The sequence below is a fragment of the Phaenicophaeus curvirostris genome, chromosome 19 (genome assembly GCF_032191515.1).
Source record: "Phaenicophaeus curvirostris isolate KB17595 chromosome 19, BPBGC_Pcur_1.0, whole genome shotgun sequence".
Classification (NCBI taxonomy): Eukaryota; Metazoa; Chordata; class Aves; order Cuculiformes; family Cuculidae; genus Phaenicophaeus; species Phaenicophaeus curvirostris.
Window position 1 is genome coordinate 4,713,897 of NC_091410.1, and position 26,624 is coordinate 4,740,520.

The 26,624-nt window shown below is 44.5% G+C and overlaps 1 protein-coding gene across 3 annotated transcripts in view; it reads left to right on the plus strand.

Moving 5' to 3' along the window:
* SHISA6 (shisa family member 6) overlaps positions 1-26,085 on the plus strand; it is a 235,856-nt gene extending 209,771 nt beyond the window's left edge. Inside the window, exons 4-6 of one of the 3 annotated variants that reach the window (XM_069872335.1) lie at positions 2,786-2,848; positions 15,328-15,453; positions 23,886-26,085. In XM_069872335.1, the coding sequence (XP_069728436.1) occupies positions 2,786-2,848; positions 15,328-15,453; positions 23,886-24,436 (740 nt within the window). In that variant the 3' untranslated portion in view covers positions 24,437-26,085. Of the gene's footprint in view, positions 1-2,785; positions 2,849-15,327; positions 15,481-23,885 lie in introns of all 3 variants that reach the window. The other 2 variants (XM_069872334.1, XM_069872336.1) reach the window with 2 other exon arrangements.
* The last annotated feature ends 539 nt before the right edge of the window (positions 26,086-26,624 follow it).

A 26,624-nucleotide genomic window follows, 5' to 3' on the forward strand; every position in this document is an offset into this window, starting at 1 on the left:
TGAGTCTGTCTCTGTGCAATCTTGTATCTGTCGGCTTCTGTAGTGTGTAAGCAACACCAGTAGAGAAGAGGATAAAGTGTTTGGATGTTTTCTATGATTTGATTTGTGAATTAGCTTTGCTGTAGCCAGGCTGGAAGTCCTTGCTGTCCTTTGCTATCCTGCATGATTGCAGCCCTACATCGGGCTGAAACCCAGAGGTATCAGTGTAGGAACCACTAGCTTCTACACAAAGCGTGGGGAAGGATGGAGACCTCCTGGGGAAATAATCTAAGGCTTTCAGGACAGAAGCTGTTGTGTAGCATTCAGTCATGCTCAATGAACTTATCAGCTGCAAATGTCAAGAAGAGGTCATCAAAAATTAAAGCAGGCTCGTTACTCACTACCTAGCCTACAACTTTCAAAAATAGATCTAACAACTTATAAATGAGGTAATAAATGGCGGGTAAAATAGCCTATAAAATACTTGATGGATACCAAGTTGAACATGAGCTAGCAATGCACCCTTGTGGCAGAGAAGGCCAGCAGCATCCTGGACTGCATTTGGAGGAGTGTTGCCAGCAGATCAAGGGAGATGATTCTTCCCCTCTGCTCAGCACTGGTGAGAAACATCTGGGGTGCTGGGACCAGTCAAGGGCTCTCCAGTATAGGAAAGGCATGGACCAGCTACAGTGGGTCCAGAGACAGGTCAAGGAGATGTTTAAGGGAATGAAACATCTACTGTAATGGGAGAGGCTGAGAGCTGGGTCTTTTCAGCCAGAGGAAGAGACAGCTTAGGGTTATCTCATCAGTGTATGCAAATAAAGAACTCTTTAGGCTCTTTCCAGTCTCTTTCCAGTACTACCCAATGATAGACAGGACAAGAGGCAATGAGCACAAATGTTGTACAGAAAATTCCACTTAAAAATTAGAAAAAGTGTTCCAGAAGCATTTAGACAACACCCTCAGACTCATGGTATGAATGCTGGAGTTGTCCTATGCAGGGAAAGAGTTGGACTCAATGATCCTTGTGGGTCCCTTTCAACTCAGGATGTTCTGTGATTCCATAAGGTTTTCAGCAGTTTCCGAGGAAGTAATACAATACTAATTTGAGAAGCATGTTCTTAATGAACTTCTATAAAGTAGATTCCCTAATAGCTGGTTAACCATAAAAGGTGAGTAAATATCTGCAGGTAAAGTGATACGTTTCCAGGCTTAGATTTTTGTTGCTGGTGGAAAAAGAATTTGCTTATTAAATTTGCAGATGGTACGAAGCTTGGATGACCATAAATCTATTAAAGGATGAGATTAGAATTTAAAGTGTTCTTGACAAATTGGAGAAATAAACTGAAAATAAATTGATTAAATGGAGAAAAACACTACATATTGGACTGAAACGGGAATACTAAAAAGCATTGTATATGTTGAAGAACAATTGAACGGGTGGCAGTTCTTCAGAAAAGCAATAAGAGATCATAAAGGATCACAAAGTTTACGCGAACCACGAAAAGAAATATATCATGTCAGTTTGTGTGAGCAGGAGTCGATGACAGAGAAATCCAGCCACCCCACTTTACTGGTAAGGTCTCTGCTCAGAAACATGTCTCGGGATGTATTCCAGAGTTAGGAACAATCTAGATCAACTGGGGAGAGCACAGAGTGATAGAATGAGAATAATCAAAGGCAAGGCACGTTATATAGGGAAACATAAAGGAAACGGCATTGTTTAGCTTGAAGAATAAAGTTAAGGGAGCATGTAGTCACAGCTTTGTCTTCAAGAACTACTGCAAAAATAAGGAGGGTTTTCTCCATGTCCCTGGTAGAAAGAAAGAAGCAATTGGCTTAAAAGCAGTAAGAAAAACCTGATGAAACAGACTGGGGAGAAAGTGAAATATCAGTGAGAAGGTTTTAAGAACAGCAGACTGGACATCAGACTAGCCCATCCTGCATTGAGAGAACGTGAGATGCCAGAAGATTTCTTGAAATCTCTTCTCGCTTTACCACAGTTCCATGAAGGGTCATAAAGATCCAGACAAAGAGTTCATTCCCTATTGAAGGCTCGTCTGGAAACTAAAGATGATAGAAGTTTGTCAGCAGTCACTTATCTAATGGCTTTTATTACAGTGAAAAATGGAGAAAGTTGTTTTCCAACCCGAACGGTGATTACTAAGCACAATGGTAGCAGTCTTTCTGCCATTGAGCATCCTCCTACTTTGCAGCACAGTGCATTTAACACTGAATGCACCAGGTCTTACAGGATTATCACTTCTCAGGGGAGGGAGATCTACAGTCCACCTGCAGCTGTTTGACTCGACCTCCTGCATTTATGAGGCCACTTCTTTGATCCTTCCCTGTACTCACGCATGATGTTGCTGCTGTGATTGTGGTCACAGAGGAAGAGTCTCTCTTTCAGGTAGTTGGGGTTAATGTCCTGAAACTCCCAGACTGGATGGAGGTGGAGCAGTAGAGGAGGGGCTGCGAGGTTCCAGCAGTTCCCAGGAATGCACTATTGGTGTGGTACAGCAGTTGTGGTTTGTTTCTGTCTGGACGTGCTCCTTACCTTTGCAGATAACTCTAGATCGCAGGCTCAGCAGAAGGGGGGGCAGCTTCCCATTATGATGTTCTTCTTGCATCTGGAATTTTAAGTGAACTACATAAAGAATCTTCTGCTTCCTTAAGCAGTTTCTTCTCCTTTCTTTAATCATGCTGAGATTTCCTGTGAATACTGTGAGCTGTAATTATCATCTGCAGATCAGTGGGTTTGCTAAGCTGTTTCTTAAAGGGATTTCTTTTTTTCTGTGAATTTCAGATGACCAAGAACAAAATTATAATCACCTGATACTAAACAGTGCCACCCAGACACCTACACATGGTAAGAGAAAACAAAGAGCAAAATTACACATGTTGTAACTTTCCTCTGCCAGCCAATAACATTTACTGGTACCAAAGTATGTTTAATGTTAATAGAAAGGTTCGTATGGCAACGATGCATGAATGATGATTTCCATTAACATTAAACATTGGATCATATTTTTAAACAGTGCTTACAATGAGATATGGCCCAGTCTCTTATAACTTTACCTATCAAATTTGTGTTTCCCTATGTCTGGTTGCTGCTTGCTCCCTTCCACATCAGCAAGGTGCTGTCAGATTTAACCTGCCAAAGCAGGAAAAATGATAATCAAAGAACAGTGCATCTTGTCAGCCAAGGCACTCAACTTACAGTGCTGCTTGTGCGTGTTTCCAAGGTAGATTAGAAGGATAGCGAACAAGGGCAAGGGCTCCAAAGCTGACGTAATGTTGGTATCACAGTATGTGGGCAGAGTTTGGGTTCATAGCTGAATCCAAGCTGTCCAGCCCGTATTTGCGTGGGCCCAGTTGGAATAACCTACTGAACCCCTGATTCACTGCACAATGTCTCTCTAGTTTCTAGTATGTAAGATAGGTAAAGCCCATGAAGAGTTTCAGGACTGCCCACTTTCATAAACAGTACTGCCTCCTTCTAAACCAGTTCCCATGGTTGCTCTCACACCCTTCCAAATCCTCTTTATTTTATTGTGGAAACATGACATTTCTCTGATCCTAGGAACTTATGAAACCCAGAGCACCTTTCATGTCCCTATACGTACCACAATGTGGACCAGCACTGACCTGTGCCTGTAACCTCAGAATTGACACCTCAGGAGGTGTTTGGGACAGCCTATCACACCCATAGAACCTCTCTGGTCATCCTTCTAAAGGGTGAGAGCAGCCAAAGATTCCCTCAGTCTGGTCTTCATACATCATCACAGATGTTAATACCCCTTCTGACAGTGCTCTTGCTGAGCTCCAAAAGACCACAGTTTTGTCTTACCTCTGCACATGGTTCAGCACATTTATCTCTATCCAGCCCTCTTGACCTGCTAAACTTGGGGGTGCTCCATGTCTTTAATGAGTTTCAAGAGTTCAGCTGCTATTTCGAGATACTCCTTGTTTTCCCCTTTGTTTCCACCATCTCATCCCAGCCTGGAGATGTGTCTTTGTGTCCTCCAATGCCAGAAACTTTACCCCTCTCTGCTCAGCCCTGTTCCTCCAGCCCTTCTGCCTCCTCTGCCTTGGCTCCCTCCTCATTTTGATTTCCTTGGCCTGTGATTAGCAGTTGAGTGTGAGCAGCACGTCCCTCCCTGCATCGTAGCAATCATAGACCACCCAGTCAAATCACCTGCAGTTTCCTGGCTCCATCCAAATCCAGGCCAATCACCACCACCCAAATCAGTGGTTCCTCCTGTCTCTGTGCAATCTGTCCAACCTCTGAATGAACCCTCAGATCCTCTCTGCTTTATTCCCTCTTCTGCTGCTGTTTTGTCTTGGTCTTGTCCTTGTTTTTCCCTGCATCCTTTACCCTTTGAATGTGAGAGATCCCTCCAGCATTCACAGCTGGAACATTCCTTCTACTGGGGAACCAATAAATGATGGGTAAGTCTCATCTTAATATACACCGGTTTTCTCTTCTTGCAGCTCTGAATCTCTGTGTTTATTACTCTTTTTTTTTCCTGACATTTGTTTTTAATTCTGAAATTTCACCTTGATAACTATTGTAGAATTAATTTATTGTGGCAGTTGTGTGTTCTTGTATAGAAATTTCCTTGCTGCTGTGCTGGGAAAAAAGTGTGGGATAACATTTGTCCTTGAAAAGGTCGCCTCAAACCTTTGCTGTTTTTCTTTCCTATGAGGGTGGGTCAGGCACCTCCTCAGTCTCCAAGTCCTTTAAACCCACCAGTCGCGCAGGAGCATTTATTGAACTGGAATTGACAGCCTCAAGCACTCTTCAGACTACTTATTCTGCTTTCATTTTATGTTGCTGAGAAGAAGAAAAGATCTGGTCCTACTGCTTGTTCTTCAAATCTAGCACATGCTGGGTTTCGAGATCAGCCCCAGCAGAGTCAGATGAGTCCTTTTTATTGTCTGTGTCTCTGCTCAGAAGTTTTAATGTATCTCCATCGTCAGGTCCCTGTTGCATTCAATAAGGTAACAACATGTGGAAAAACAGTTAAACTTCCCCCTGGACCTAACAGATGCTTTTCTTTTTTATGTGCTTGAGAGACAAAAGTCAAAGCAGGTGTGCTCGTGATCTTGGATTACAAAGTTTCACTTTTTTCCTTTACTCATTTCATCTCTTTGCCATATCTTAATAGTTTGGTTTTACAAAGCGACTTAAATGATCCAACTACAAATACCTGTACCATTCAAAGTTGTATTTTGTTCCTAAATTATCTTTACGATGACAGATGCTGTCTTCATGATATTCATGTGTGTTGTTGCTGGTGTTGCTTGGTGAGTCTAGAAACATATTTTGACCTTTAAGGCATCAAAAGAGCTTGCAGTATTCATAATTCCTGCTGAAATTCTGAGATAGCTCAGCAAAGCTGCAGGTTTAATTTAATTCCTTTCCTGGGTAGGACATCATCTACATTTTCTGTGGGATTATGCAGACTTGTAGGTGAATGTGAGCTGACCTTCTGAGCATTGTGTTCATGAGGTCTGTCCCTTAGCCTGGCTCTTGCGCCTACCACGCATGCCGCTCTTAACTGAAGTAAAACACGCAGAGAAAGTTTCTTGGGCTGCCAGCATAAAGCAAGCAGGGCAGCGGTGTCACCAAACAAACAACACTTCAGCCTGAACAGCTTAATCCCTTGCCTGGAGGAGGTCCCCACAGCCTCCCCAAGGGCTGCCTTACCCAGCAATGGTGCACCTGGTGTATGTGAAGGGAAGCATGATTTGTTGCAAACTAGAGTATCTGCCAGGACGAGAACTCAGCTGCTGTGGGCTGGCGATCTCTCTCCCATCTCCTACCATCTTAAGAAGTTCACAGGTTTCTTTCTTTCATCTCTAATTCCTATTACAATGAGTCTTCAAACTCATACAGCCCTGGGACCGAGCAGTGGAGGCTTTCCACAGGCAGTGGTGGCAGACATGGGTCCCAGGGCTCTGCAGGAGACCTCCTCATGGAAGAGGGATGAAAGCCAAGTTCCCTATGCTCCCCTATCTCCTTCCCGTACTGGCCAGTCCTTTGCAAAAATAGAGCAAATGGCACCAACCCATTCATTTCTCCAAAGGTCTTGGGAATCGTAACAGGATCGTAGTGTGTTGGAATGATCCAGATGTGCAGTGGGTCAGCCATTCCACCAAACAGCATTCTGGGAGCAACGCTGTCAGCAATACTGTCTTTGTTCAGCTGAGAAAGGCAGAGGATGTTAAACATCTGTTTCCATGGGCTCATGCTACCCAGAGGCCCATGTCCTGCTCCCTGCAGGTGCCATTGGGGTTGGACCTCTATGAATGCACGTCAGCATCTCTCAGCACCTTGTGCAAACACACCCTTGTAGTACTGTGGCAGTTTTTACCTGCAAAATAAACAAATTAAACGGGAAAAGGACAACCTATGCTCATAAGGAACCAGAAAAAAGGAGAAAAGCAGGTTTGACCTTAGCTCTCTGAGGGGTTTAGCTTCAACTTCAAGTTCCCAGGGTTAAAATCCCAAGTTGCCTCTGTTTTAAGCTGGTTTGGGGTGTTGCCGCTCTTGGCACACAGCTTCTCAACACAAAAAGTATCACCCATCCCAGTGGGTTGTGTGGCCCTGAGGTCACTGATGTGATTGCACTGAACTCTTACAGTGCAGGGAGGAATAACCACTAATTAATGGTGGGATTGCATCTAATCTGTTCTGTCAGGCTGCTATCATTTAATTAACACAGTGCTGTTTGCAGCACAGTTAATACAGGGCGAGAAGCAAGTCTCCCTTTTATCCCTGCCCGGCTGGCACAGTGGGTTCGCAGAGGGGTTAAGCACAAGTCTGTCTTGGTTTTGGAAAATGTGATATGTTGGGGAAGGCAAATCCCAGTGGAGATCAAGAGAAATGACCACAGGCAAGTAAGTCTGTCAGCCTGTGGTCTGCAGTACCAGGATCTATTTTCTGCTGTTGTTAAGGGCTTCGAATTAGCCAGTGTGACTGGGAATCCCTGTTGATTTTCTCCTAGTGTCGCTCTATTCATGCACCTAATTCACTTCTAGGACACTGAATTGCAGAGGAACCTCCAGTCCTTAGAAATCTCAGCCTATATTCTGCATTCTGTATGGACATCAGACCCAAATTCAACTGGAATCAGAAGTTTGTTGTGGGTTTCCTTATCTCTAGGCTTTAGTTTTACATCACTGCAGATTTGACCTGCAAATGAAGAGCTCTACAGCAGGTTTTGGAAATGTAGTGATTTTATATGTAAAAGGTGAATGTTAGTGCTCAAATATTGGTTCTAAGCACAGCTAAGTTTTTCATAAGAAGTGCAGGTAGATCTTTTGAGAGATTATTTTATCTTGCTTAGCTATTCGATCTTTATGCAAAAGAAGCACATAAAGTTATTTTCCTATAAAAGGATTAAAATATGGGGAAAAAAAGAAGCTAGGGGCACAAAACAGAACTGAGTCGGTGTAGCAGAAATAGATGTTGACTGTCTGAGCTCAGTTTCTGTAGTTTATTACTTTATTTTTTACAGCTACTGAAGTTTAATTTCATCATATTTAGTGTGTATTTAATTACGCTAACCAAGAGAGTCTTGTATAAACATTTTTTACATCTATATAAATAACAAGCACATTGCTGAATATTATGGTTAGGAGGAAGTTCATATAATTTTTATGTCAGTTCATCACATTTGATAATCACCTCGAAAAAGACTTGGTAAACCACCATAAGCAACAAATGGCTCCACTTCAAGTTTTTAATTTGGCCGAGTATTTTTCCACAGATGATATCTGGGCTTGCTCTGATGGAGGCAAATTTCCTTTTACAGCTGTACGCATGTGAACATGAAACAAATTCTTATATACATACACAGGCATGCCTGTGTCTTTTTTATATTCTCTCCCTGCCTTCTTCCTTACCTTCCTTCCTCCTTTCTTTCCATTTTCTCTCTTTTCTTTCCTTCTTTTCTTCTTTCTCTTTTCTTCGTTTCAAAAATCCAGGGCATCTCCCTTCCCACACAGTAATAGGGCTTTAGGGGATATATTGCAGAAATAATTCTTGCATCAATTTTCTAACATCAGACCAGAAGCTTCAATTTGGGACAATCCCAGAAGACATGAAAATGATTCCCTATACTGTCACATCTCCTCCAGCAATTTGTTAAGAATTTTGTGTCTATTGTGTTTAAGACACTGTTTACAAAATCATAACAATTAAGGACTGTTTAAATTAGATTTATCCCCAGTAGAAATATATGTGAGGAAATTAGAAGATAATCAGATCTCTGGAATACAAGCTACAGAACAAATAGTCACATTATGTACACTGCTCTTTCTCCAAAGCAGCCGGGCTTTAACGGAAGTGGGAAGAGAGATGAACCAGGTAATGACAGGACCAGACAGCACAGTGCCAGCATTTTGATGCATACGAGTTTGTGGTGGGGACACAGCTGACGGTTCGGCTGCTTTGCCCAATGACTGTACAAAGCAAAGTACACAGATTATTGTGTTGCGATACAGTTCCAGTTACTCAATTAGAAAGCAGATTGGAGCAAAGTTGGTAGTGAATCAGGATCACCATTTACCTCCGTTGACCCGAGAATCTGCTAACGATGTCCTACAGTGCAGAGCCAATCTCTCCGCAGGGGGGGTACCTGTTTGTTGGGGCCATGGTTGAACTTGAGGATTGTGACCAGCCTCTGAGGACATATGTGCTGACCTTCCTTCAGTCAGCGAGGTAGGTAGAGGGCAGGGAACAGCCCTGGGGTTGAGAACAGACTATAGGATCACAGAGTAGTTCGGGTTGGAAGTTAACAGGCTGACATTTTTCAATTGCACAGTCTCAAATTAATCAAGAATCAGTCCTAGTCCCAGTTCTATGCAGTTCTGCACGCTGGCTTCTCTGGTGCCAAAGCCATGTGTTGTTTTCTGCATCCCCATGAAAAGGCAGGGAGCTCAAGGTGAAGTGAGTGTATCTTTTTCTGGGATTGCTAAGTGCAATTCTACTTTCTGTAGCTTTTCCTTCCATTTTAATAGGCAACATTATTCCTCTCACCCAGCGTTGTAGTATGAAACTAGGCTCTGTTCAGTTAAGCACTTTGTGAAGGATCTTCACGTTTATAGCCCCTGGGTGATATGATTCAGGTATATTGTTATGCTGCATGTATATAATGTAGCGTTTAAGGGCATGATCTTGCAATGTGCTGGTGTTCCTCATCCTCTTTGCATCCTACCCCTTCTGAATGCTGCTCAGCTCTCAGCCATGAGCCCTGATAGACTTCATCCTAGCACCATCCTGAGATTTTTTTATCACTTACTGAATTTAAAAGCCCACGTCTCCAGCTCATATAAATGAGGACAGCTATTCACTGGAGAGCTGCTAATTTACACCACGAAGGATCTGACCTGGAAATGTATATGCCTCTTTGAGATTCTTTGTGAGAGTTGCAATATACTATTAATAACAGTGTTTGTAATACACACACACACACACAAAAAGACGTGTGAAAACACAGATAGTTCCCCTCACAAACATTGAAGATATATATGTTATAAATTTTAATTTGAGTCTGTGAACGTCATTTCTTTCCCTGCTCCAACAGTATGGCACTTCCAGGATGGCTCAGAAGGTGCTAAGTCTTGGCACAGAAGGCTACCGAACGTCATGAGCTCCTACCAGATTTTCTTGAGCTCCTTTGTAGGAGCTTGCGTCAAAATAGGAGAAGACTTTGTGTCTGAGCCTTCAAATGGCTGAGCAGAAGGCAGTTCTGGGGAGCAGTGTGTGATTTGACAGAGGACTGAAGCTATGCTGGGCTGCAGCTGAGCAGCAGAAGGCTTGGTTGTATCAGCTTCTCCTAGGTGACATTGTTTGCTTTCTCTGGGTGAATGTTTTAAAAGGCATCTGTTGAAATGTCTTGCAGAATTCACACAACATATGTGCAGACTCATATGCAAATATGGAGCACAACCCTTTTGCCACTTGAGCTTTGTTTAAAACTTTGCCATAAATCCCCTTTTTTTGTCTTGGGTATCGTCTGCTCCTGTCCTTGTACATGAAAGTTTCTGTACCTCATTGTAAACACACTTTGAAACAGAGTCTTCCAAGAACAAGGACAGAGCAAGACACTTCAAGGCTTCAGGTCTCATCTCCATAAATCTCCAGCTTTAGAAATCCTAAAACTGCTTCTGAGCGCTTGTGCTTGCAGAAGGTTTGTGAAGCACTGGCGGTGAAATTAGTCTCTTCCTCAGCTTTGAGTGACTTTCTTTCCTTCTTAGATTACAAAGCAGTAGAGTGAATCCATATATCCAACCAGAGGCCAGCTGTCATTGCAGAGCACGGTGCAGAGTAGGCACTGCAGCCTCTCAGCACCCATGGGGGTGACTTGCCAAACGCAGGCTGTATATCCTTTTCTGGATACAGGACGTAGCAGGAAACTTGTTCCATTGGTGCAGGCAGTGCTCCTGGTTCCACAGGGGCGAAGCTCTCTGCCAGTCTGCTCCAGGGCAGCACCTCAAGTTTTTACACAAGAAGCTGGTCTGATTGGAGCAGGAGAGCCTTTCTGAGCCTGGCCCATGAGTCCACTTGTTCTGATGGAAATACAGTGGGGTTTGGACTGGCTCATGAAGCAGAACAAATCAACAGTCTTGTACAGTAGGTGCCCAAGAAGAGAGATTAGACCTGTAAAGGAAGAGTCTTTCACCGCAGAGATATCTTCTCCCTTCCTCAGCTTATCATGCCACATTGTGAGTGAGTTTTTGGCAGCACTGTGGCCGTGCTATCAGCCCTGCCAGCAGCCCAGCACTCTGCTCAGAGCGCTGTGAGACCACCAGTGCTCAGTTGGTGAGGAAATGCTGCAGAGCTGAGCCCTCTTCTGTTGAATTAATCAGAGAGTCACTAGCAGAATTTTAAGCTATTGCATTGGCTGTAAAAAGGTATGGTTGCTTTGAGGCTGTAGTAAAGAGAAATTAGAATTCAAGAGGAATGACACTGCTGGATGATCATAGAACCATAGATTGGTTTGGGTTGGAAGTGACAGTTCTGACCCCCTGGCCCTGGGCAGGGACACCTCCCACTGGATCCGGTTGCTCCAAGCCCCATCCAACCTGGGCCAGTGTCTTGCCTCTTTCATCATGAAGCATTTCTTCCTAATGTCTAGGTCTTCCTCCATCCAATTTAAAGCCATTCCTTCTCATCGTATCTCTACAAGCCCTTGTAGAAATTCCCTCCCCAGCTTTCCTATTCAGGTACTGGAAGGGCGCTATGAGGTCTCCCCAGAGCCTTCTCTTCTCCAGGCTGAACAACCCCAGCTCTCTCAGCCTATCCTTGTCGCAGAGGTGTTCTTGCTCTTGGATCAGTTTCGTGGCCTCCTCTGGACCTATCTCTGGTTTATGTGCTACACCCTGTCTGGGCTTCATTTCTTCCCTCTTCCTCTCCAAACAACATCGCAAATTGTGCCCGTGATGTATCAGAGAGGCATAAAATGGCATGTGGCTACAGGATGGTAGAGAGGAAAATGTGAACTAATACTGACTTTCAAAGTCAATCCCAGTACCGATGGGACATTGTCCATTTTTCAGTGGTCATCTCCCATTCCCCAGGATGTAGAGCTGGACTGGAATGAGTGGGAATGCTGGGAAACAGGACAGTGTACAATCTCAGCTGCTTTGCAGGAAACGGGGAGACCTTTTTATTTACAAGCTGTTAATTCATTCTGTCCTGCATCTTCCACAGGAGCCAACAAACACCAAAACCAAAAAAAAGGAGAGAGACTAGCGAAACAACTATTAAGAAACTTGTGCTGAACTGGTCCCAGAATATAAATTACAGAAGATATTTCTCCTTACTAGAGTCTCTCAGTTCTCTGATCTTGCCCTCAAATTACATTATGCAAAAGACGTCTGAAATTATCTTTGGTCATTTCAGTTTATCCCTTATTTTGCTGAATGATAGGTAGTGGATTACAAGGTGACTTCTCATTTGCCAAAATCATTACAGTCTGTTCCTGACTGACTGGATGGAAAAAGCAGTAAGAAGATGTACTGATTCTGCACAAGCCCTTCAGATAAATGTGTGGCACTTAATTTCACACACCTCATGCAAGCAGTCAATTAATAATCCTGCTTTGGCACTGAACACAAATTCCATACATCTAACTGGGCTTATTTCAGCATGTCCAAACCTCCATGCAAAATGGTGATTCGATACAGGTTCTGGCTGAGAAATTTGCAAAGAGATGTCACCCCCGGGTCCTTGCAACACAAGCACAAATAGGAGCAGGGACATAGTTTCAGTGCTGATATAGTCTCTGTTTACTGGGTAATATCTAATCAATTGTTTCCAGTCCCCTGATGAATATGATGCACTTCCTAATCCTGCAGTCAGTCTATTAGACATGGATTGGAGTCATCATCAAGAAAATAATGTTCTCAAAGAGATGACACATTAGCTATATGCTCACTTCAGGCTATGTTCTTTTTGCCAGACAATAACCCTATTCCAGAAGTGTAGAGCCATACATAAGCAATAGGCAAAAGGACTTTATTAACCAAGATGGTTATTGCATTGCTAAGAGGGAATTTTCTCCATTACTAAATTCCTTAAGAAACTGCCTCGTAATTTCTCAGAGCTGGGAACAAAATGATGCTCTGGCAGAGAGTTGGGCTGTTCCTTTTCTGTGGGGTGACTGACACTGGCTGTCAGGTTTTGAGCCCAGAGGACAGTGTGCAGGTGCTTGCTGAAACCTGCCAAGCCCCTGTGACAGTGCAGTTTTCTTCCCTCTTACCTTGCCGTGCTAGCAGCAAGTAGGGATTGCACACAATGGGATATCCCATACTGATGCCAGACTAGCATTCAAGGAGAGGAAAAGCTATTCCTCCACTCATGGTCATATCCTGGACGTAGCTAGGAAAAAGTGCGCTGTTGTGATCTGTTCTGCAGGAACGTTCATTGTAAGGAAACTCATGGAGTTTGTTGACATGGTAGTTGTAATTCAAGTCCCTGAACATGGGTAGCATTGAATCTCTGATAGGTCCCACATCAATCTTTTCAGCCCTTTGTGGGTCTCTAACATAACCTAAGATACCCCAAATGGTTCTGGTGTCTCTTAATTGAGCACTGGGCACATAACTCTCCTGAGAGCTGAAGAGGAGTGCTCTGGTCACACTGAGTTTGGGAAATCACGAGCAGGTTTGTGGTGGAAGACAAGACCGTCTCAACCTGTCTTTGTCTGAGAAGCATGTGTGCAGCGTGAAGGGTAGGTGACAGAATGTTTAAAATATCTAGGGGAAGTCACAGTGGGAGAAAAGCTGTGGAGGCAGCTCTGCATCCCCACGTGCAGACATGTGTGGGAACTGCTGAGTTCATTTCTAGGCAACAGAGAACACCAAGGATGCAGTGAATTGTGAGCACTCAGAAAGGAGGAAGGTGTGCTGCTGTCTCACTCCATGCTGGAGAAAAGCAGCAGTGGAGGAGATGGGCTGACTCCTGCAATTTTTTTTTTTTTCAGGAAACAGTTTAATTTGTTACTCTAGAAACGTCTTCTGAGATGTTTGTGCTTTACTTAGGTGGATTATGGTTAAGATTTTTATAGGAGATAAGGCAAGTCAGCAAATATGTGGATACTGCACAAAGCCAACACATTTATCAAGGTGATGTTCCCCTGCCACTTGGGTACTTTTTGTAGAATTATAGAATAGGTCAGAAGAGACCTTAAAGATCATCCAGTCCCAACCCCCTGCCATGGGCAGGGACACCTCCCACTGGATCAGGGGCTCCAAGCCCCAACCAACCTGGCCTTGAACACCTCCAGGGATGGGGCAGCCATGACTTCCCAACCTGGGCCAGGGCCTCCCCACCCTCACATGAAAATATTTCTTCCTAAGATCTCATCTCAGTCTCCCCTCCTTCAGCTTAAAACCATTCCCCCTTGTCCTATCCCTGCACTCCCTGATCAAGAACCCCTCCCCAGCTTTCCTGTAGGCCCATTTAAGCACTGGAAGGCTGCTATAAAGTTTATTCTGGGCAGAAGCTGTGCTTTAATCTCAACCAGTTCATGGTCCACAGGAGGCAGGTGGGTCTTGAGGCATGTGAGTGCATATTGAGCACGTGTTGCATTGCTCTTCACGAGAATACTTTAGAGGGGTGCACAACAGGAATGGGTGAACCCAAGACTTGGGCATTGTGCTGCTCCTCAGCTGTATCAGAGAACTTAGCTCTCATATTTAATTTTCAAACCATACTTGGATTGGCTACCTGGCCTTTTGACCCAGCTAATACAATCCCATAATCACTGAGAGCTCCTACAGAACCCACTGTAGTCTGTTCTAGCTTTGCTTCCAATAATTGAAGCTTCTGCTATGTTTAGTACCCTTAGATCTGTCTATTTTAATGTCTGAATGCCCAGAAGTTATATATACAGTTCAATGGGTCCCCTTCCCTTGGCTGAGCTGCTGAAAGACCATTTTCAATCCAGCTTGTAGCAAAGAGCTGTGATTTTAATACTAGACAAACTCTGCATATTGTTTGACTTCACTTTTAACTTTTGGGCTCAGTGCTAATATTTTATTGATGGTGCCCCTATCATTAGCATCCTGACAGTGGGCATTTTGATACTGGCTAGGGACTCCCTCAGTGACCAACAACATGAAAATAAGTAGAAGAGCATCCTCCATTCATCAGGGATGGCACCTCCTTTCCTGCTTCAGGAACCTCTCCAAACCTTGCCTTATCTTCTCTCTGCACCCCAATTGCCCTACACAGCTCTTCTTCACACTTTCTTGTGTTTAGGGGAAGCATGATTGTCTCTAGAGCCCACCAGAACTCCTGGGGGCATGGAACAGCTTTTCTGAGGACCTTCCAGTTTCAGAGCTTTAATCAGAAGTCTGGCACTATGTGAAAAGAATTCAATTCTCAGCCCTGCAGACACGTTCCCATGGCTCTGAGGGTGGGGAAAGCACCTTACTGGGGTCAAGGTAGGTGATGCTGCCTGAACTCCTGCAGGCTACAGTGGGGTCAGTCCACAGCACCATGACACAGCCCTTCACGGTAAGTGAGGTGACTCACAGTTCACCAGACCCTCTGTCCCTCTGTGAGAAGGGTGGGTCGGTCCACATGCTTTTGAGGCAGCAGCAGTTTGCTTCTCTCCCTAATCGCTGTGGGCAAGAAAACAACACCACGGGATCCGTTTTTCACCCGTCTGCTGGTGCCAGTTTGAATTATGTCCAACAGCCGGTCACTGAGGCTGGCTCAGATACAGCTCTCATCCTTGCCAGAGTTTGTAGGAATGGCTTGCCTCCCTCGACTTGGTTTGGTTCTCACTGTGGACATGCCTTTCTCTATTGTTTATTTTTTTACAGACAAGCCACGAATGAACAACATCCTTACTTCTGCCACCGAACCCTATGATCTGTCCTTCTCCCGGTCATTCCAGAACCTCTCTCATCTCCCACCATCCTACGAGTCTGCCGTCAAGACAAACCCAAGTAAATATTCTTCTCTGAAGAGACTAAGTAGGTGTCAGCTCATTTCATTTCCTTTGTATCTCATTGGGTTACAAGCCAGAGTGAGCACAACGCTAAGGCAATAATCTTCCCTCTGTCATTGTACTGCCCAAGTTGGCATCTTCAGTAATGATTCTTTTGGCTGTCGCTTCCCATCAAGGAAGGGCACAGAGAAAGAGTCACTTCATTACTGTGAGAGCACAAGTGGTTATTTGCTTACTGACCTCCTTGCTGTGCGGTCTCCCACTACTCTGCCTCATATCTGCTCCTTATAGAGTCATCTGAGAATTATTTTTCCTCCTGCTGGAGTCGAGATGAGCAAAGCTGGCTGCCACAGATCAGCTGAACTCACCTCGGTGTACCCAGGGCAGATATCTCACCCTCTGTGGGGGTAGTTGGAGCCACATGACAAACTCAGGCCAACAGAAAGCTGCTGAAATGGTTGGGAGCATCTATTTCAGTAGGAGACCATCTGCCTGCCTTGAGCAGTGCTGTGATCTGCCGTGTTTCATGATGTGTGTGTCTGGATTTGGTCCTGATCTGTGCTGTACACCTATCATGGTGCATCTCTGATATTACAGCATGTGTCTCTGCCCTGTTCACACCAGTTATTATCTGTTCTTTCTTGCTGTTCAATGTATTGCATTGTTCTGCTGACTTTCCTGTAGTGCTCTAGCCTTTACTGATGGCAAACTCTTCAGCCTTGGTGGGATTATGAAATCACTGATATTTGTGCAGGTAAATGCTCTCTCCAGACTCAGACACCAGGTTTGTAGTATGTTTCCATGAACCTTTGCTGGAGGCAGCTATGAAGTCTCACTGCCTAACTTAGAAAAATAACTTAGGTGTTTATACTTGCAATAGCTTCATTGGAGGTAGGTGAGGATGAGGAGCAGCTCCTGCTTCCTTAGTCATCATTCATCAACATTCCCACTTTAGCCAGCTCAGTGAGACACACTAAATTAAGTGGCAGGAAAGCCTTTGAACTGTCTGTAGCAAATCTCTGTGTAGAAGATTTTCGAGCAGAGAAAATGGAATGGAAATTTAGCACATAAAATCTCAGCCAACTCCTTGGCGCTTCCATGTGGGACTTGTGTACATGCTTAACATTAAGGCAAAGGTATTTGATGTGCTTAAAAGCAAGAATGCACTTAACTGCATTGGAGAACAGAGCTGAGGTATTTTGTGACTGGAGCCTGCTGTTTTCCCTATTTGCTGTGCCACACACAGAGCTCTGCTTCTGCCACGAGCTTTGTTCCCTGGTAACATTTGGATCTCATTCTCCTAACCAGAAGTATTTTTCCCTCGCTCCATTCCACTAATGAGATGTCTATGTTCTTGAGCAGCTTTGATGGTTCTATCTGATACTGGAAAACCCTTGAACTCACGGTATTGTGCTTCACTGCTTTAAAACATCCCTATTTTGAGGTGATGTTTTGTTTTCAAAATTCAGCTGAAATGAAAAATTCTCAGCACAAACGCCCCCCCCCCCGCCAAACTGGTATTTCATATGTAGTTGCTTTACAATGCCTGGGATTACCTGGGATACACATTATTCTTCCTATTCAGTCTGAGAGATGTCTGTCCTGGCCTCATTGAGAAGAGGTTAGCGAATTGTTCACCAGGAACAGCAGCAATGGTTGCTCCTGTCATGATGCAGGGAACGGCCAAGATCTCTTCTAGCCTGTTGGTTCATTTATTGCTTTACAACATTGTGCATAGATGCTCAGTGAAATCTGCTTAAGCTCTGTGTTAAAGTTATTGATGTTTCTCACTGAAACATTATAAAACCATAAAAGGAATACTAACCAAAACTCCTACCCTTTCCACAGCCACAGTATCTCAGATGTGAACACCATCCTCTACCTACTCCTACAATGCATACCTGATTCACACTGAGGATAAATTCACTCACGCCAAGCAATGCCATCCATGCATTGAGCCAAACCTTACTAAGTGTGGCTTAGCAGTCTGACCCATTGGGTGCAGAAAATTTGGCTCAGCAGTTGACGAAAGGGCAGGCTCCTCTCTGTGCAGCCTGCCCCTCAGCTGATGGCAGCAGGAGGGAGTAAGGATTGAACTCTAGCACTGCATTTCCTAGATACTTGCCTAAAAAAAGATAGGCTTGTGTTAAGGTCCCAAGCTTCAATATCCTCAAGAATGTGCTAAGCATCGTCAGTCTTCCTCTCTTGAGGTTTTCCTGACCATCTGGACAGTTACTGTCCCTGTTTGCATTCAGAGGATACCTGGTGGTTAACCTGCATCTAAGAACATGAGAGTTAATCTTAGACCCCTGGCTACAGTGGGGTTCGTTCACCCCCTTAACTTTTCTGCTACAACAGCCCCAGAAGGGAATCCCTGCACATTGCAATGGGAATACATGTAATTTACCCATCAATGGTGGATCCAGATAGAGTTCAGTCATTTTTGCAAAGCACCAACCCATCCTTTTGCAAAGCACCTGACAAATGCCAAGCCAACTGCCTCACTATCTGTTTGAGTAACTAAACAGACAGCTTCAGCTCTAAAAGTGCTAAGAAATTCATGCTCCCACTGGGCTTGCCTATGCTCAGCACCTCTAGAATCACTGAATCACTTTCTTAGGTCTGGTCTTTTCCACAGCCAAAGGAAAATAGGCACACAGCTCCCAGACCTTCCCTTGTAAAATGCCAGCAATATCATTTTCTTATGACATAGGAAGGAGCTAAAGGCAACACAAAATCTGGAAAAGAGTAATATCTAAATGCTAGGCTTTGCAAATGAATTATTGGGCATTTATTTTTCATATTTAAAACCACTTGTTTCCCATGAACTCCCTGCCATGATTAAAAAAAAAAAAAAGAACGTTGTGAAGAGCTCATTAGCAAACATAATATTTCTATGTGGGTAAAACAAAAGGCATTAGTTAGTTTTTTAATCTGCATTTCAGCTATTTGTCTGGGTTTCTCCAGGGTTGCCAGACAGCTAAAGGTCACTTATTTTCACAGTTAGCAGAGACCAATAGTGAAAGACAGCTTCTGCCCAGGAACATCTAAATTGAATAATCAAGGCACATCTGGGAAGAAAGAATATTTAGCATCTTTTTGCCAGAGATGAGGAGACAGAGCTCAGCAAGGGTATGGTCAGATCCACCTCGCCCTGCTTTAGTCACCCAGCAATCAGGCTTCTTGTCTCTTTGACTGATGCAGACACCTCTACGATTAGTGAAGAAGGGCAGTCATTTCCGTATTATGAGAAGCCCTCTGAAGGTCCCAGTCTCTCATTGACACCAGAGTTGTTCTGGCAAGTTACCTAGCTCTTTGCTGGATAACAAGCCTAATTTTTGATGCCTAGAGCTTAAAGAACTACATCTTGCTTTAGGAGACTCGCTTAAGTGATTCATGCAACAAGGAAGAGATGAGCTATACTTACTGCCTGCACTTTTACATCCCTGGGGTATGTGCCTGGCTTGGGGAGGGGAGATCCTCACTGTGGGCTTTGCAGAGTAGGCACTCACCTTTCATGGCATTTGACTGAGAAAGCATCGCCATGGCTTCTTCTCCTTCTGGAGTGAGGGCTTGAAGATGTCCAGGACTTTTATGGAGCATCAGGTAACAGGTTACTGGCTGCATAGAAGCCAACCAGAATGAGGTCCCACGCAAGCAGTGAGCTTTCTTCTTCCATGGCTGCTTACCTCCCCAGGAAACCCATCTGGGGTTGCTGCTTGTGAGGGCAGGTAGGAAGATCTCTGAGGGGCAGGGTATCACCACGGTGAGAAGCCCTATGCCAGCTTTGCCCTGGCAGCCCTCTCAGGCTGGCGTGGGGGAAGAGTGGGTGGATGTGGGAACATGTGGCTGAGCAAGAGCAGGTGTATTAATTCTGTCCTGCCCAGAGCTCCAGGGAATTGCTGTCTGCAGCAAAGTGAGAAAGGTCAGTCAGGAAGGAAGCTAATATTTTCAGGCATATTAAACCACTTGGTGTGGGCTAAAGAATCATCACAAATGAGTAGGCAACTTGAAAATGTTAAAGACAATTAAAACAGGAGAGACAAGCCCAAAGAGGAAATACATTGGTACTGCAAACCTTTAAGAAAAGCAAAGACACTACTGTGGTGGCCTTACATACATACACATATGCATATATTTTGACCATGTTAACATACAATCATGGGAAGAAAAAATACTCTTGGCTTTTCTACACTCTCTTCCGAGAATGGCACGAATGTACCTTGTTTATTTAATTTCAGTGTCAGAAGAGCCACACTCAGCCTTTCTGAGGTGGCATCTTAGACATGTTGAGGTGATGAGTGTGAGTCTCATTTGGGGTTCTCCCTTCAAATGAGAAGGGGAATAATGCTGCTGGAGGACTTATCCTAAACTTGTCAGCTTGTCCTAAAGCCAGGACAGATGAAAGATGTGCTGAAGTTTGATGAGATCAGCCCTGACCAGAAACTGCCAAAGGAGGAAAAAGAAGGGGAAAATAAACATAAAAACAGCAGAGTAAAATGCAGAAGATGTGGTTTCCAGGAATTCCACTTCCATATGCTTGAAAAAGGTTAGGGAAGTCCCAGAAGTATGAGACTGGCTTAAAAATAAAGAGACATTTCTGCCAATCAATAGACCAGTGATTTCTTTCTGTCTGCTCTTCAGTTACGGTCTTTTGGAATCCACTTAGGACACAGTTTTCATTTTTAAGCACATCCATGAGGGAGAAACCTATTTGATTGCAGTTTTATTTTGGCTAAAATGACAAATGTCACTTTTCATATGAGCCTCAATGGGAAGACAAGGAGCAGAGGCATTAGAGCCCCACTATCCCAGTGCGCTGACTGGTGCAATGAATTAGATTGGATGGTTTCAGGTCCTGGAGGTGCTTTGCTTTTAGCAAATTATGCAACTGGAAAGCACCTGGTGCCTCCGATCTCCAAAGCCTGGAGCTGTATTTGTTTCATTGCCTTCTTTGGGTGCAGAAACGCTGTGGTTACAGAGCTGTGCTGAGCTTCTCCCTCAGCACAAAGGGCCACGTGTGATACCTTCTTGTCGAGCTACATTCTCCATGAGTAGTTCAGCAACACTCGTGAACTGTCACCGCCTTTCAGAGGCAACAGCCTGTTAAATGTCTGTCTGGTGCCTGCTTAAACCAGCTTGTTGTTCATGCAAAACTGCAGTTGCAGCTTTGATTCCTTTGAGACAGAGATGTGAAGTTTGTTTACACCTGAAAATGTTCCTAGAAGAGCTGTGCCAACATTACGTGTCCCTCAGCATCACGGAAGCACAAAAGCTTGTATGAGCTTAGAAATACCTTCAAAATTAAATTTGTTCCCTGAATGGTTTAGCCATGGCCATCAAAAGGCCATGCAGAATTTGATGCTGTTTACAGGGAAGGAAGAGGGAAGGAAAGGATAATTTTAATGATCCAAATTGACAAAACGTTTTAAAGGGTAGAACATGCTGCATTTTTTATCTAAATTAGCAAGGGACAACTTCAAACCACTTCTAATCAGCTGATTCTGCTGCCTCACTAACAAATTCAGACCACTGAAAACTCACATAAGCTGGTTTAGCTCCTGCTGGCAATTACCACAGCCAGGTGTGAGCATCCAAGCACATCTCCATTTGGGATGTTTTCTGCTTTAATTACATCTATTTAGAGTCACTTGGGCAAATCCAGTGGAACTTCTCTCATCCAGAGCAGAGGCCAAGTGCCTGAGTGCTAATTGCTTAGCTCCTGCTCTGCACTCAGCCTCAAGCATCATTATTGAGTCTGTGCATGCTGAGCCTCTGTAAGTCTATCTATGGCCACATTATAGAATAAAAATGTCTAAAATTACTGTGGCCATATGGAATTTCCCCAGTCCTTCTCAGGCTCCCTAGAAGGTGATTTTAGACACAAGAGCTTGAGGCCAAGGGAGCTGCTGTCTGACATTTTCAATGAGATATTCTTCCAAGAAGTTTCTGACTGCAAAATAAGACTCGCTCCTCCAATATATAGTTGGGAAATTCCATCAGCAGCAAGCACACCAGTACAGGAGAGCTCTGGGTGATCCTCACACCTTGGTGGTGTGTAGGCTGTAAAGAAGAGGCAGCAACGGCAGTGCCAACAGGCCATACACATCAGCACACACGTTCTCAGCTTGTACTCCTGGATGCTGAGATGAGGGATCAATCATCCTCCTCACAGATCCTCTGGGTTTTGTGGACTGTTTGTAGAACCATGAGGAACAGGGTCCAGGTGTGTTTAGGAGAGTGCTGAATGTGTGGGAGAGGAGATAAGGAAATCTGTTAGTGAGATGATCCAGCACAGGATGCTTACGGCACTCTGGGGTTTGGCTGAAGACCTGAAGGCACCGATGTGTAACTGTTTTCTTGTGAGTAAGCTTCTGGGGTATTGTCAGCACCAATCACACATCATAAGGCATTGACATTTCCTGCAAAAGCACTTTGCCTCATGACACAGCCAGCCAATTGTCTTCATTTCTCAGCCAATGTGGTGCATAAAATCTGTAGATTTATGGCTATGTCAGGGCAAATAGGTAGTTTCTACACCATATCTAACTACTAGGTCTGTTGAAAGCCTAAAGGGACTCAGAGCACTGGAAGTGAGATCATCTACCTCACCTGCCTCATGATTATCCAGACTGTCCCGCAGCAGATCTTTGCTCTTTTTATCACTCAAACATCCTCAGAAACTCCAGGCATGTGAAATTTTCCTCTTCCACCACCTGGTACTTTCCCATCTTACATCATCTACTACTGAATGAAATACGGGAGCTGAGAACATCAATGTGGTTCCTCTTGGTTATCATTATCATAAATCTCTAACATACTTGTCTTATAAGCAAAAGGCTTTCCAAAGAAATTTTTTGATGGGTCCCAGGTTCTAGCCAGGACGTATAGAGATGATGTCTTTGCTCATCAACACTTTGCTCAAGACTGGTAGGGAAAGTGCATCTTCTCAGCTCTGTAGTGTCTATGCCAGGTCGCTTCCATAAGGTTTCTTTGCAAGAAACCTGTTTTTTCTGTAAAGTAGAGAAATTCGCTCTACCTTTGCATGAGGAATCATCTTCCTGCACACCAGTGGGTATTGTAGTGTCTTCTCCAAGGAGAGGATAGCTGCTTGCCAGGTGTCTGGGTTGAGTCTCACTCAACATTCTGCAGTCACTGATGAGACAGAAAGGATGGGAGATGCTTTCAGACGCGTCAAGAAAACACATCAGGGAAATAAGTGAGGAAGAAAGCTCCTACAGATGAGCAGTGTTAAGCATCAAACATGCCTCCACCCGCTGACCCACAGAGGCCAGTGTTGTGTTCTTCCACTTATGACAGTAAACTTCTGGTAAGGGACCAATACACCACACTATATACCTCCGCAGCCACAGACAGTCTATGATAGTTCACAAATTGCATGGGGCTTGAAGCTCAAGGACTGCTAATCCTCCTTACAGGTAGGTAATCCCAGTACTTCCAGTTTAAGGCATATGAATATCAAATGGGTTTATCAGAAACTTTTGGTGTTTCTGTTGTTTTTTTTTTTTTTTAAATCAGAAATAATTGTGGAACTATTTCTTCAAATTACAAGTTGGTTGAATCTGGTTATTCCAGCTGCTGGAGAGTTCTGGTGATCTATCAGGATACATTTGCAATAGCCAACATCTTCTCTGAGTCTGAGGCATTTGTCTGAAAGCCGAAAGAGGGGTGGGGGGTGTGTGTGTGTGTGCATGTGTGTGCACTGAGTTTTGAGTGAAAAGGGGATGAGTTAAGACACAGAAGAAACAAATCGAGCAAGAAAATTCCATGGGATAAATTCTATTATATTAACCAAAGTGTCCAAAAAAAATGCAAAATGATATGTTAGGCAGATGGTTCAGTGTCTCAGAGAGAGCATCCCATGCTCACTAAACCTGCTTTGTGATCGTCTCAAGAAATATTCAGAAATAGTAATTAAAAACGTGATATGGTCAATGGTGGATTTCAGAGCACATCCACGTCTAAGGCCAGAAACACAGTATGAGTTTCCTCAAGTGAGGAGCTTGCCTGCCTCGGCTCACCTCCCCTGTTCTGTGTGCTGTGAGGGTGACATTTGATAATTTCTCTTGTCATTTGTGTAAATCATGCAATGCCACAGTCTGGACTCGACCGTGTATGGAGTCTGTTGTGTCTGGTGTGAGAAGGTGTGATGCATCGCACAGGGACTTAGACCTGTCTGCATGCAATTAGAAATCTCTTTGTCTGCTGTTAGCCCACGGTGCCGCAACCCACACAGGGCTGGTGTCTCTGGTGGACAGCACCCTGAGATGGATGTCCATGCCCAGGTCAAGCTGCTAGGAGATGGTCCCACAAGGAGGCTGCTCCAAGGCTCTGCGCCCTACACAGCCTCTTTTCACCCCATGGGACAATTCTCTGACGTTTCTAACTGCTCCCTTTCCTTTCCCACAGCTGACAAAGAGGCTGATGAATACTACATGAGGAGGAGGCACCTGCCTGACCTGGCAGCCCGGGGCACACTCCCTATCAACGTCATCAAAATGTCTCAACAAACCAACCACAGGGACAGGCCCCGCCGTCCCATCAGGGCCATGTCCCAGGACAGAGTGCTGTCTCCTGAGAGGATCATGCCCGAGGAGTTTAGCATGTCCTATGAACGGATCCTCTCAGACGAGCAGCTTCTGTCCGCAGAGCGCCTCCACTCCCAAGACCCCCTGCTCTCCCCGGAGCGGTCGGGGTACCCCGAGCAGTCTATGTCACGGGCATTGTCACACACAGATGTCTTTGTATCGACACCCGTCTTGGATCGCTACAGGATGACAAAAATGCACTCCCATCCTAGTGCCTCAAATAACTTGTACAATACCTTAGGTATGAACCCAACCTCCGCCAAGCGCCAAGCGTTCGCCTCCCGACGGCACAACACGGTAGAACAACTGCATTATATTCCAGGACACCACCATCACTACCGCACAGCGAGCAAAACAGAGGTGACTGTTTGATATGACCTCGTGCATTGTAGATACTCATTGAGGACTGGGGTGGCCGCAGCACCCCATACTGCAGTGGCCTTATCGGCCAAGGTAACCTCTAATAACTCAGTGTCTGAAAAGACTTCTCTGACAGTCCCATCCATGTTGTTGTTTTTAAATCCACCCCTTCATTGGTGACATAAGAAGAACCCAAGCAAGCAAACAGCTGATAGTGAGGGATAATAGAGGAAATTTCCTGATGTGCATCAGTTTCTGTCAAAGAAAGCCATAGTAGTAGATGGCTCCTTCCAAGGGCTCATCAACATTGTCTCATTGTTTTTATGAGTTTAGGACTTTTCAGTTGCTACAAGTAGAAGCGTTCTCATGCAGGCCAAGACAGGGAGGAGGAAATGCGGCACCCCGTCCTGGTAGGAAGGGGCCCTGTTCTTGGTCCTCATGCCAGCTCTTATGTTTGGTCTCTCTGTAGCAAGTAGGTAAGCTTCTGGCTGCTGGGGGTCACCTCCAGACTGCTTGATATCAGCCAGCACCCATCTACCTGTTCTTCCTCACCCTTGGAGCAAATTCAGGGGCAGACTTTCCTAGGGGACTGGCAGATCTAGGGACAGGAATAGCCTCGCTGAGAAATCAAGTTTTAGTTTATATTAAATATACTCATAAGATAAAAATATACTAGTGCCTACAAATCGCCTGCTCTCTCAGTGTAGGAAGTAGTGGGGTTGATGTGTTCAATAAGCACAAATATACTGAAATGCTTGTTAGACCCTTTTCTCCACTCATTCTAGTATCTTGGTGTCTGTAAATAGGAAGGAGGAATAGGGTTTTTCTTCCTCCAGCTTCTTGCCACTGCTGAACCTCAAGCACCACAATGCGTTCAGCTTTACACTGCTGACCTGTGCTGGGGGAAGTCCTAACTCCACTGAGACCCCTGCAAGGCAAGGCAAGGCTACAACACATCTCACCAAGCCTGTATTTCTCCCCAGAAGTTTATTTTCCTGACAGCATTTTCCACTGGCCCAGTTCCCCCATTTCTGAACATATTTCCTCCTCTCAGTTACAACCTATGAGAGAACTCTGTATGTAGCAAATCTTTTTCTAGCCCTCAGCAGAAGAGCAGAGCTGAGGGTGTCTGTCTGCCGAAAAGCAGGTCGGTAATTTTCCATGATTCTCTCTCCATGTAGTGGCCCCCCCAGGAAAACCTTCCAAATTCCAGCTCCATTGAGTACCAATCCTAACCATGAAGACAGTTACATTTCATGCATATAAATTATATATCCAGCATAATTATACTAAATGGGCATGTTGTATATCTGATATAATGCTAATTAGATACTGTATATTTGTAAAATCTTTGAAATGTAGACTCATGGGTCCAGAATTTGTGAGGGTTTTATCTTTGGCTTTGTAGCCAGAGTGTGCTTTGCTTTATTTTTTGTTTGTTTTGGTTTTGTTTAGGATATTTTTTAGCTTGCATTTGTGTTCTTATCAAATTCTGTAGAACTAACTCACACTAGAACATCCTTCTGTGGCCAAGAAGGGGTCTCAGAAGGTTTTGAAGGCCAGCCAGACCCAGTGCTGTAACAGTTACTACTGGACACTCTCCACCACTCACCCTCCATGGTGTGCACTCCAAGCCCCTCCACATTCCCACACTAATCCGAATGGCAGGCATGCTCCCTCCTCCTTCGTGATACCTGAATTCAGGTTGCAGACATTCTCATACAGTGCCCCTCTCTCCCTGTCTTGCATTCCTGCACTATTTTCCTTCATGGCTCTTCATTAAAACACATTTGAATTAGCTCTGCCCTTCTTACTGCCCTCAAATACCTCCCACCTCCTGGCCTTAAGGGTGTTCCCAGCTCAACGCGTCAGTCCTGTAGCACACAATGATTGTAGGCTCGTTGCAAGCTTGAGTCTTGTGTGAAGGCTTACAGTGCAATACTAGGGTTTTCTGGTGCAGAGTACCCAGGAGGAACATTCTGCCTTCCCACAGTGGGATTTAGAGCTAGGCCCCAGTAGGGTGGCCATGTGGCCTTTCTCTTTCCCAGACTGTCCTGGGGCTGCTGGTCCTAACTCATGAGCTTTCTTCTTCCCCATCTGATGGAGACTGTGTTCAGAAAGGACTCCATCTGTGAGAAGTACTACGGCTTTGTTTGACGGAAACTGAGCTGGGAAGGATAAATAAAGAGTTTCCATGGTT